Genomic DNA, 12,300 nt, shown 5'->3' with positions numbered 1-12,300 from the left:
GCTCAGATCCCCAGGTTGCAGTGGCTGTGGTATAGGCTGGTGGCTACAGCTCCCATTGGACCCCTAGCCTGGGAACCTCACTATGCCATGGGTGCGGCCCTAAAAAGACAAAAAGACCAAAAAAGAAAAAAAAAAAACCCCACAGATACTGGGGATCTTAGCAGTCAAAGAGGATAGTATAAAATCACAAGGACAATGATTTATCACTTTTTTGGGGAAATAATGTAACTGTGTTCTTGGCCAACTTTTTCTTCAAAGCTGGTATGGAAAAAATTAAAATAAAATTTCCCGCCCACTTCTAGAAAATCCTCTCCACAAATGTAGAAATAAAACTTCTATTGTTAAGTAACCATTAAACCAGACTGTGTTGCACATCACAGGCAAACTACTAATGAGAGTGCAAATAAAATGATCTTCATTTTTTTTTTTTTGGCCGCGCCCACGGCATGAGGACTTTCCACGGGCCAGGGATGGAACCCTGCACCACAGCAGTGACCTGTGCCACAGCAGTGACACTACCAGGTCCTTAACTACTAGGCCACTAGGGAACTCCTAAACCTCATCTTTTTATATAGCTCAGCAGATAATATCCAATGCATACATGTTCTCAAGATAAATGGTAACTTGTCTCATGTGAAAGGACTTGACAGCACCCTAACTTGCAGAGATCGTACTAAATTTATCCCATAACCAGAGTGGCTCTTCCCTGCTAGTTAATACACTTTATCCAAAAGAAAAAGAAAAAAAACCGTCTATCTCTATGACAAGCAGATTGTTACAGCTCTAAGTGTCTGGCATGAAGCCTAAACTCCCCTGGCAACATAGAAAGAGATAAAGAGATAGTTCTGGGTTCTTAACAAAAGCATCTCTGGTTGTAATGCTGGCAAGGGAGTGATTTAGCTTAGATACACGTGAAAGGGACAGAGAAAGTATTTATACTACAAGTTTCTGGAGGAAGTGCTCTAGAAACGGAAGTAAGCACTGATGCATCTAAATGAATGAGCACGAAACCCATTTTCCTGATTCCCCCAGCCGAACTGCTGCATTAAATTGCTCCAGCACCAAATGTGCACTTCTCCAAAACTGCTCTTCAAAGAGGTTGCTTAAAGCCAGGAGCGGACTTTTCCTGGTTCTTGCTGCTGCTGAGTGTGGCCTGTGCCGGAATTCTCACCGAGGAAACGACAGCGACCACACCTTGTCTGTGCCTGAGCCTGGAAAACCTCCAGGGGCGTTTCTCTGTGAGCTTTTTCCATTTTCACCAGGTGGAGTATGTCAGCAGCCCTGAGCAGCTTGGAAATGCCGCGCATGAGCAGTGATGAGCAGTGCCGCCCTCAGTCTACATCCGGCCGCCAGTTCTCACCTCCTCTACGTGAGCTGCCCGGGTCTCAGCGGAAGACTGGGGTGCCCTCTGTACCTCACTCCTCTCTGCCGGGTGAACCCCAGCAGCTGCTGTGACCACCTCAACACCCAACTCTGTCCCTTCAGCCCGGAGACACACTGGGGTCCTCAGGCCCCTTGCCCTGAACTGTGGCCTGGATTCTCTTTGGAAGTATGGTACAAGTTTTGTTGAGGAAATCCTCTAAAAAAGGGAATAAATATTGATTTATTCAGATGAGTGGGATGTCCAGCCCTCTCCCTCTCTCCAAATGGCTAAAACTGTCATTTCATGTATGTTTTAAACTTGTTTGAGCTGGGATGATAAACCTAGATCCTGTGATTCCACTTTGACCAGAAGCAGCGAACGTCCGCCTTTGACTTTGGCTTCATTGCGATCTTTTCATATATGGGTACTTAGACTATAAAGACTTTAGACTACTTAGACTTTAAAATAAAAATGTAGGAGTCCCATCATGACTCAGCAGAAACGAATCTGACTAGCATCCATGAAGATGGTTCCATCCATCGCTGGCCTCGATCAGTGGGTTAAGGATCCAGCATTACGGTGAGCGGTGGTGTAGGTCACAGACGTGGCTCAGAACCCACATGGCTGTGGCTGGGGCATAGGCTTAGCTGCAGCTCTGATTCAACCCCTAGCCTGGGAACTTCCATATGGCCTGCAGGTGCAACGCTTAAAAAGCAAAAAACCAAAACCAAAAAAAAAATGCCAAGAAATAGAATATAAAGCTTTTTGTTTTGCATTTGGATTTGCATTAAATACAAATATTTTCCCTATTTTGTCAGTTATTTTGTTTTTGTTATTGAAGTAGAGTTGATTTACAATGTTTCAGGTGTACGGCAGTGTGATTCATTTTTATCCTGAATCACCACTGACTCTGGGTTGTGGTGAAGGAGAGTGCAGAGTTTACTGCAGGTGCCAAGCAAGCCGTCCAGGCTGCTAGTGCTCAAAAGGCCAGGACTCCCTGATGGCTTTCAGGGAACAGTTTTCAAAGACAAGGTGAGGGAGGCGGGGGTTGGGGTACATGATCAGTGATGTGGCCATTCTTCTGATTGGTTTATTGTGAGGTAATCAGGGGTTAATATCATCAGCCTTCTGATTGTAACCGGTCTGGGGACTACATGTTTGTGATCAATGTACACTTAAGTTCTTCTGCCTGGTAGGGTTTCAGTCTCTGCAAAACAGCCCAAAGGATGGGGCTCAGAATATTATCTACAGCCCTTTGAGGAGGAGCTAAAGGTCGTTGACTTTCTTTAATGACTAAATTATTATTCTGTTGTCTGGTTTCACTGTTTTCCTTTCCTTCTACATTTGCTCACTTCTCTGATTAAATTTATTCTTTGGACGTCAGAGAAAGCCTAGCAGGTTAGTTTTCTACAAAACAACAGGCAGGCAAAGGACTTGGCAGGAGTGGGGTGGGGTTCTATCCTGGGAAGGCTCCACAGGGTCCTGCTCAGTTGCATCAGATTGAATCTGGACTGTTTACTCCATTTTTGCACAACATACCACCACAACTTTTATTTTCTGTTTCTGCCACACTCTGGGTACATGGAAGTTCCCGGGCCAGGGATGGACCCTGAAGTGCCGCAGAAACAGTGCCAGATCTTTAACCTGCTGCACCGCAGTGACGACTCCCCAACATTCTTTAAGATGGGCCTCGCCCAACCGTAGAACCGTTTGGACAAGGTGCTGGGTGGATGGGGGTTGGTGGGAGGTGGGGGATTATGCAAATCCCTGAAGATTAGATTAAAGCACTCAGGGCTATTTAATGGGGACGGTAAACCAATCTACTAATATTTGAAACCCTGTTACCCAGGAGGGAGAGTGAACTTCTGTTTGGTCATGGAAGGACCCAACCGGCAGTGGTGGTTCAAAGCAGGATGGATGCAAATGTGAATTCATTTGCTTCCTAACACTTAAACTTTTACAGCGGTGGGACCTGGGTCCTCCAGCAGCACTGCCTTTCCCAGGAGCATGGACACCTCAGCACTGGTTGCTTGGCCTCAGAGACCCAGTCCAACTCAGAAAGTCGACGACTGCAAACCAAAGAGACAGACCCTGTACCTTGGATGAACTGACTGGACTTTACATGTGCATGATTGGACCAATTAGCATGTAAGTGATCAAAATACAAACTAAAACTTTAGGCACAACCTGGAGTTCTCTTGTGGTACAGCCAGTTAAGGATCTGGTTTGTCACTGGAGGAGCTTGGGTCGCTGCTGTGGAGCAGGTGCCACCCTGGCCCAGGAACCTCCATCTGCCATGGGTGTGCGCGTGCCCGCACACGCACACGCATGCACACACACATACACACACTCAAAACCCTCAAAAAACAAAACAAAACAAAAAAACTTTAGGCACATCCTGAATAACACAAATGCTTCACATCAAAGTTCAAATGCTAAGTCAAAAGCAAGATTTGGAGCCAAAATGTGGGTACGACCGAAATGTCCATTGACAGAACAATGGATAAACAAAATATAATGTGTATATTCATATAATCAGTATTAGTCATTCATAAAGCGGGAGGAAATTTTGACACAGGTTACCACATGGATAAACCTCAAAGGCGTTATGCTAAGTGAATAAGCCAGACACAAAGGGACACATATGATTCTGCTTCTAGGCGATCCCTAGAAGAGTCAAATTCGTAGAGACAGAAAGTAGAAGGGTGGGTGCCAGGGGCTGGGGGAGGGGATGAGGAGTTAGGGTTTCACGGGGACGGAGTTTCAGTTTGGGAAGATGAAAATGTTCTGGAAATGGACAGTGTAATGGCTGCACAACAATGTGAATGCTTGACACCCCTCAATTGTACCCTTAAAATTTTATGTAATGTATATTTTATCACAAGAAAGAAAAGGAGGGAGGGAGGGAAGGAGGAGGCGCGGGCAAGATTCAGACACCCAGGTAAAAAGCAGGGGTATCAGGAATTCCTCTGTGGCTCAGCGAGGTTAAGGATCTGGCACTGTCACTGCTGTGGCTCAGGTGGATGCTGCGGCTCAGGCTGCCTTTCCTCGGGTAGAGCCAAAAAAAAAAAAAAAGGCCGGAGTATGAGTTAGAAGGATCAGAAAAAGCTTCCTCAGATCCTGTATGACAGACGTTGGTTGTCTTCTTTTCTGCATCTGTACTCCCACTAACTTCCTACCCTCATAGGCAATAACATAATCTGTCCTGAGTTGGAGATTTTTCCATTTAGTCTTTTTGTGCGTGTGATGACTTTATTCATAGACGCACAAGTGGTGGTGAAATTTCTGGGTCGAGTGATACGCATTCTCAGAATTTTGATAAGTAGAATAGACTTCCTTAATGGGAATCCAGGGGCAGGCTTTGGACAATCCACAGACTTTGTGAACTTTCAGATGCCCACTGAAGCGTGTGTGAGCACATAGGGTGTTCTATGATTTTAGGTTCTCAAAATATCTCTTGGACTCAGAAGTCCTTGAGGGGAGTGGACAGGTGTTCCCCCAGACAATCCTGAACACAGTCGATACTGAGCGGAAGAGCTCTGCCCAATTGAGTGTTTTCAAGGAACTTCTTAATCCCCTGAGTCAGTGTACCTGGGATCTTTTTACATAGATACCTCACTCTTGTAAGGTTCTACCATTTCTGCTTACCCTAAATTTCCTAGTCTCTCTCCTGTCTCTCCCACTAGACTGTGCTCTGAAACGAGACTGGGGAGAAGAGAGAGTGTCCAACATGGGGAGAACAGCACATCCGCTGCGGGGAGGGTAAGGGGTGGTCCAGACACTTGGAGGATGGTTTTGGAGGAAAGTGTGAGGTTGGGCCACTGGCAGGATGTCCCACTTACGTCCCATCTCTAGGGGAGGTGTACACATGGTTCTGGCAGTTACACGTGTTTTCTTCAAACCAGTTGTCAGGTTGGAAGGACCGATGACATCAGAGGCTTCCGAACTTCCTGATTGGAAGGACCAAACTCCGCGGCGGCCGGCAGAAGACGTGGACAACAGCTCAGTTTGGAGAAGGGCTGACACGCTTGTGTTCAGCCAGAGTCCAGAAGAGCTGAGACAGAACAATCTAGGTTTACTGGAAGGGGAGAGTTTAGAAGAAATCATGGCCAATTGTCCACCAAGTTCCCAGTTTGAGGACCAGAGCCCCAAGCCCAGCTCCCCAGGGTACCCCCTGGAGGTGACTGTGAATGAAGAAAGCCCAGGACCCTCAGGTGAGGGAGCTGGACGGAGAACAGACTTGAGAGGGTTGACCAGTAAGGAGGAAAGGGTACAGAGGTAGGGAAGGAACACCTGCATAGGTGTGTGTGAAAGGAAAGAGAGATTCGGAATGCCAGGGATTGGAGAAGAGTATGGGAGCTGGGGTCACGGAAAACCTGGAAAGCCAGGAAAAAGGACTTGAGATCAAAGGAAGAGAGGAAACAGGGGGAGGGTTGTGGGGGTTTTGTTTGTTTGTTTGTTTTTCCTAGTGGGAGAGATTATCTACAAGAAGGAAGAGTTTTGAGGACAGGTAGCTGCAACAATGACAAGATGAGTGTGGGGGGGGATATGAGGAGAAAGATGGAAAGACGACGTGGGAAAAGGCCACGAGTCTGGACTAGCGAGGCTAGGGGGTGCAGAGGCGGAGTGGGGGTGGGGTTTGGGAAACCCGTGGCTGAATTCCAAAGACCAAAGCTTCTGACTGTAACCTGTTTCCTTTACTCAGCTCCCTGGGCCGGCTCCGGCCCCCTGCCTCGGTGCCCCTGCTGGAAGAGGAAGTTGGCGGCGGCTTTCCCAGAGGACGTGGAGGACCAGCCCGCCGCTGAGGCCCAGGACGTCTGGGTCGTGGAGTCGGTGTGCGAGCTCAAGATGACGTTGAAGAGACAGCGGGTGTCTTCGGTGCTACCTGAGCACCACGAGGTCTTCAACAGGATGCTTGGTGAGGAGCCCCCACCCCCCACCCCCAGCATCCTCCAACCCTATGCTTAAAAAACACAAAAAAATTTCCAATGACAACACTTCTCCAATGGAAAAGAATTTCCGACTAGTTGTTGGGCTGTCGGTCCCTGGAGGACTGCTCATCACTCCTCGGGGACACTTAGAAATGATACAGGATTGGGTTCGCTTGGTTTCAACTGCACCGCTGAAGCTCCTTAGCTCTGACTGGCCTTTTGAATCAAAATGCCTTCAAGGCGGGGGGGTGGGGGGGGGTGGGCATCAAGCCCTCCTGGCCCCCTGATTGGCCATCGAGGAACTGCGATTCGGTGGTTCCGCAGTGGTACCCGCCAGCACGTGGAGGGGTAGCGCTGGCGGTCGCTCGGCGCCCACCCCCCCCAAAAGGGGAGTCACCTCCTTTGCTGCACAGGGCATGGTATTGCCCCCCCACCCCGACCCCGCGCGCCGTTCCCATCAGCCTCACCATCCACCACATCCCGGAATTTCCCCACGGGAGGGAGGCATGCTTCTCCCTCTTTGCTCTGGAATGTTCTCAGGGCAGCCCTGTCCCCGGTGTCAACCTAACGTATGTTCTCTTTTCGCAGAGGACCCGGTCGTTAAGAGATTCCTGGCCTGGGACAAAAAAATGAAGGTATCTGACAAGGTAACGTCATCCTGAGACGGTCCTGGGGGGGAAATGCTTTGTAGACCCACCTTGCCACGTCCCTCTCTGACCCGACGCCCTGTCAGCACTTCCCAGGTGGGGGTGGAAGGGGTTGAGGTCTCTTGAAGATCCTCTGGGGTCCGAGCCGCAGGTGTGCCCCTTTGGTGGTTGCCACCTAAGTCCCCTCTCCCTCCGGCTCCTGGGGACCCGCTTTGCTCTAGCTTATCAAAGACGGCTCTGTGCGCGCTGCCCTAAATACATGCCGTCGAACCCGCGGCGCCTCGCATCCTGGGAGCATCGCAAACTCCCACCTGCTGTCCCCTCCCCAAATCATCAGGTTCACCCAACACGGGGGTCTCCTCTCCCAGGGACACCACCCCTACCGGCCCTACCGGCCTCCTGCTCCCTTATCCCGCTGTTCTTCCTGTTCCAAATGTGACCTCTCTCTCTTCTCTTTTTTCTTTTTTTCTTTTTCCCATCAGTATCTTCTGTCGATGGTGATCGCTTACTTCAGCCGGGCTGGCCTCTTCCCCTGGCAGTACCAGAGAATTCATTTCTTCATTGCTCTGTGAGTCTTTTGTTCCTTCCCAACCCTCAGTATCCAACACCCTGGGAGGGTGGAGGGAGGGAGAGATGTGGGGTTCTTACCATCCATCTGTTTTGTTTTGTTTTTTTTTAGTACTGTTTACACGGTGTGTGAAAACGATAGCATTATGGTAAAGTGGGTTCTTTTTAAATTGAAGTATGTTTTTTATATTGGTTATGGTTAAAAGAACCAACCCTAATGTCCATTAGAACACCCAGCAGAACAAAACATGAAACCCTCCTAAGAGGAGAGGAAGAAGAAATTGACACCTCCTCCCCCCACCCCGTGGACGGGCTGGAGACATTTCCTGTGTGTCACTGCTTCCCACCTAAGTACCAAGTATGATGAGCTTCCTCTTGTGCTTTCCCATGGCAGATGCCCAAATGCCCTCATTGTACAGCCTGGCTTTATTTGCCTGAATACCCTTCCAAAACACGGGTCAAACCCTTCACACCAGCTCATTGGCTAATTACATGTCAAATCAAGGCCAGAGCTCTCGGTTGGAATTCACCCCCCTCTACAATCCCCATCACACTTGCTCACTGCCCTGATGCTTTATTATTTTTTCTTTTTGGCCGAGCCCATGGCATGCGGAAGTTCCCTAGCCAGGGAGTGAACCTGCATCCCTGCAGCAACCAGAGCCACAGCAAGGACAGCACCGGATCCTTAAGCTGCTGAACCACCAGGGAAGTCCCCAACCCCAATACTGTGTACCTTTATTTCACTGTTCCTTCCCACTACTCTTCCCTCGATTTTTATATTGTGCTTTCTGTCCAGGTATCTTTTCTACACATTTATCTGAAGAAAATGACCCCATCCTTAAAATGGGTTCATACACCAAAACCTTCCAGATTCCTGATCTCCCTCACTTCTGCATCCCAGTGGCACTTTTTAAAGTAGTATACTGGAATCCATGAGGATACTGGTTCAATTACTGGCCTCACTCATTGGGTTAAGGATCCATCATTGCCATGAGCTGTGATGTAGGTCACAGATGTGGCTCAGATCTGGCATTGCTGTGGCGGTGGTGTAGGCCGGCAGCTCTAGCTCTGATTCAACCCCTAGCCTGGGCACTTCCATATGCCACAGGCGCTGCCCTAAAAAGAAAGAAAAAAAAATCCTATACTGGAGTTTTTGCTGTGGCGCAGCAGGTTAAGGATCCAGCATTGCCACAGTTGTGGCATAGGTCACAACTGCAGCTCAGATTTAACCCCTGGTCCGGGGAACTTCCATATGCCACAGATGCAACACCCCCCCCCAAAAAAATCTTCTATTAATGTGATTATTTGGATTATAGTTATTTCTTATCTCTCCTCCCTCCCCCTTCACCAATCCCATTAGACTAGAACCTGCAGAAGGCAGGTCTTATCAAAATATCAATGCATCCCCAAAACACCGCACAATTTTTCATGTTGCAGATTTTGAAGTTATAGCGAGTCTTATGCAATAAGTAATCAGTATTGCATTTGACTATGAGATAAAGCCGTCATTCACCCATTCAATGAAACCATTTAAAGCATACCCTACATGCTTGGGAATATGAGGTGATGGGAAGAGAGATTCAGGAAATGCTGTTGGATTAATCCATCAATATGAACCAAGGCCAGAGTTCCTGTTGTGGCTCAACAGATTAAGACTCCAACTAGGGTCCATGAGGACATGGGTTTGATCCCTGACCTTGCTCAGTAGGTTAAGGATCCGGTATTGCCATGAACTGTGGTGCAGGTCACAGATGCAGCTTGGATCCCCACATTGCTGTGGGTGTGGTGTAGGCTGGCAGCTGCAGCTTCAATTCAACCCCTAGTCTGGGAACTTCCACATGTCGCAGGTGTGGCCCTAGAAAGCAGTAAATAAATAAATAAATAATCATCATTTGGTAGGAGAGGGATGAATGCAGAAATGGACCAATCAGCTCCTGCCTTCAGGAACTGCCCCTGTTCCTACAACATAGGGAGGCAGATGAAACAAGTTGAAGGGAACGGGGGTTTTGGGATTTTGTCCTTCTTCATCAAGGTGGGAGAGGTGCCCTTCTGCCCAGAAGTGGCTCCTTGATGACTGTGTGGCTCTCTGGAATGCTGAGTGGGGCTGGGTACGTCCTGTGACGATGCTCAGCCTGCAACCTTTCTGGGAAGCCACCCTCACATAGAGGTCCTTCCTGACCTGCTCCTGACAGCTAACTGATGTCTTTCCCCAGCTACCTGGCCAATGACATGGAAGAGGACAACCAGGCCCCCAAACAGGCCATCTTTTCATTCCTCTATGGAAAGAACCGCTCCCAGCGTCCCTTGTTCCACAAATTGCGTTTCCAGTTCCTCCGTTCCATGGGCTGGAAGACGAGGGTCACGCTGGAAGAGTGTGAAAAGGTGGGTGGGGGGGGCTGGAAGGGAGAGGGGCTGGGTCTTGGGGGGGTTGAGGTTTGGGGATGAGAAAAAAATGGAGGCTGGGCAAGAGGAGAGAGGGGGTCCGCCTAGAGAGTCATCATCATTTCATGGAATGTTTGTCTTTCCAGATCCAGGCTTTTGATCCGGAGCTCTGGGTGTGGGGGCGAGATCGTGCCCTCTTTTCCTAGAGGAACCAGGACCATGCAGGCCTGAGGTCATCGGCCTGAGGAAAGGTAGGTCTCTGTCCTCCCAGGTGCCAATTGAATGATTTGCTATTTATTGAGGAAATCTGAGGAATCCAACTGCTGGACCCATGCAAGCCCACACTGTGAAATCATTTCACCAAAAGTCATGGGTCCAAATAAGAGCTTTAACGGAAGGTTGATTTTTGTGAAAAGTGAATATGTTTCCAATTTTTTCCATATATTATGTTTTGAGCTTCTGTTTTTTATTTCATTTGTGGTCTTACCTCCCTCAGGGATATCGAATCCAGGGGTTTATCTCAACAGGGTACATGTCTCCCAACAGGATCTTAGGTGAACAGCCTACATGTTCAGTAATAAAAGATACATTAGGACTGGCTTTCTTTTCATCCCAATTTACTTTTAAATTGCTTATGGCCACATCACCTGTGACTCTTTATTTCCCCTGACCTACCACTTCTGACCAACCACTCCCTTGTCCAGTTAGATCTTTCTCCACCTTCCAAGTTTATGGTCAAGTGAGTTTGTCAGAAGGAATGAAGGTTAAGAAATGCTGTCTTTATCATGGCTTATTACAATCAACACATTAGAGTTATAGATTTGGGCAGAAGATAAAGCAAAGTTTTGATTGAACTCTTGTGAACTAGCTGTCTTAGTCCATTTGAGCTTCAATAACAAAATACTACTGCTTATAATCAGCAGGCAACAGTCTCTTTTATACGGGTACTCAGCCCATTCATGAGGGCTCCCCCCATGACCTAATTGCCTCCCAAACGCCCCACCTCCTAATGCCATCACCTTAGGTGTTAGGATTCCAGCACCTGAATTTGGGGCACACAAACACTCAGACCATAACACCAACCAGGTTTAGTACTAAGTATCATGGTTAAAGTATTAGGATCAAGGGTTAGCTATCAGGCATCAGGTCTCATGGTTCATCATGTTAACTCATTGGTGATGTTTGTAGCATGGTTAGAAGTTCAGATTTTAAGTGGTACTAAAGACCCAGAGTGAGTTAAGACTAGAGCAGCGTTCTCTAAGTGCTAACTCCCTGAGCAGAATTAGCTAGAGTTTTTGCTCTAAAGTAGATTACCAGCACTGACCTCAGGTATATTCAGACATCCTTGAACTCGGGGTCGGCAAAGTCCAAGAATCACACTTGAGAACCATGCTTCAGGATTGGGTTTTAGAATGGAGATGTTGAGATAAAATTGGCATTATGAGTTAATCTAAACTGTGCTTAGACTTGACTGAGAACGTGAATAATCTTTGTATCTGGAGTGCTGCCCCTTTGAAATCTGACATCCTCGCTCTTTTCTCTTAATTCCAGATCACAGAGCCCAGGGGAGATACCAATGTTCAGAGGAAGTCAATCCAGATGGGGAAGACCGCCACGAGGAAGGAGGATAGATGCCCCTTGTGCAGATAACAGGAAGGAACCCAGCATCTCCTAGAATGATCTGGATGGCGCTGTTGTTTTGTACTCCTAGAAGAAGGGCGTGCTTCCAGGAGTCTGTGGTGGGACAATAATAAATCAGGGTTTTTTTTTTCCCCCAGGTTCTATCCTTTCCTAAGGCACTGCCGCAATTTTCCAAATCACTTCATTCAAATCTTCCCTGAGATAGACATTGAAAGTCCCAGTTTTTTGGTTTGTTTATTTGTTTTTGCCAGTTTTTTTTATATATACTTGATTGCCCCAGCCTGGAACCATTTGAAAGTGGAGTGTGGGAGGTCAGGATGGGAGGGAATTACTTTAAAATATAAAATTAGAGCCCTAGGACTGTGATAGATGACTTAATGTATGTCATAATTTTTATTGGCTTATCTCGAAAAGGCTGCCTATAAAATTATTATATTTACTTTTATGTTTATGTATTTTAAATAGCTTTGAAATAGTCATTATTTTGAAAACATGTTATTCCTACAAAGTTCTGTGATGAGTATCATAGCTGTTATATATGTGTCAATACAATCTTGTTTACATTTTCAAGAGAGGTTTTTGTGTTTTCATCTATTATATTTACATAATATATCCATTCTACTTATAGCTAGAATAAATATATTCCAGTATTTATTTCCAGTTCTTGTAAATAAATTTTTATTTTTTAGTCTTCATTATTGAATTGTGGGAATTTACCTATAATTTTTAAAAACTTATCTCAGTATGTTTGCATGTAGTCTTTGGTTAT

The 12,300-nt window shown here is 47.0% G+C and overlaps 1 protein-coding gene across 1 annotated transcript; it reads left to right on the top strand.

The window, feature by feature from the left end:
- The first annotated feature begins 5,468 nt into the window (after positions 1-5,468).
- On the top strand, positions 5,469-11,607 carry LOC125126918 (speedy protein E4-like). Its single transcript, XM_047779255.1, has 7 exons — positions 5,469-5,577; positions 6,069-6,281; positions 6,883-6,941; positions 7,424-7,509; positions 9,722-9,890; positions 10,037-10,141; positions 11,442-11,607. The coding sequence occupies exons 1-6, from the start codon at positions 5,469-5,471 to the stop codon at positions 10,094-10,096; spliced, it is 696 nt and encodes a 231-aa protein (XP_047635211.1). The 3' UTR covers positions 10,097-10,141; positions 11,442-11,607.
- Positions 11,608-12,300: the final 693 nt, after the last annotated feature.

This window comes from Phacochoerus africanus, chromosome 5, assembly GCF_016906955.1.
Source record: "Phacochoerus africanus isolate WHEZ1 chromosome 5, ROS_Pafr_v1, whole genome shotgun sequence".
Taxonomy (NCBI): Eukaryota; Metazoa; Chordata; class Mammalia; order Artiodactyla; family Suidae; genus Phacochoerus; species Phacochoerus africanus.
This window is presented reverse-complemented; position numbering and strand designations above follow the sequence as displayed.

What these genes read in the sequence shown, in the direction of transcription:
- LOC125126918 (XM_047779255.1), top strand. Translation starts at nt 5,469, where the DNA reads ATGGCCAATTGTCCACCAAGTTCCCAGTTTGAGGACCAGAGCCCCAAG. An exon ending in GGTCTTCAACAGGATGCTTG is followed by an intron (nt 6,282 to 6,882) that starts GTGAGGAGCCCC and finishes CTCTTTTCGCAG; the next exon opens with AGGACCCGGTCGTTAAGAGA. An exon ending in AAATGAAGGTATCTGACAAG is followed by an intron (nt 6,942 to 7,423) that starts GTAACGTCATCC and finishes TTTTCCCATCAG; the next exon opens with TATCTTCTGTCGATGGTGAT.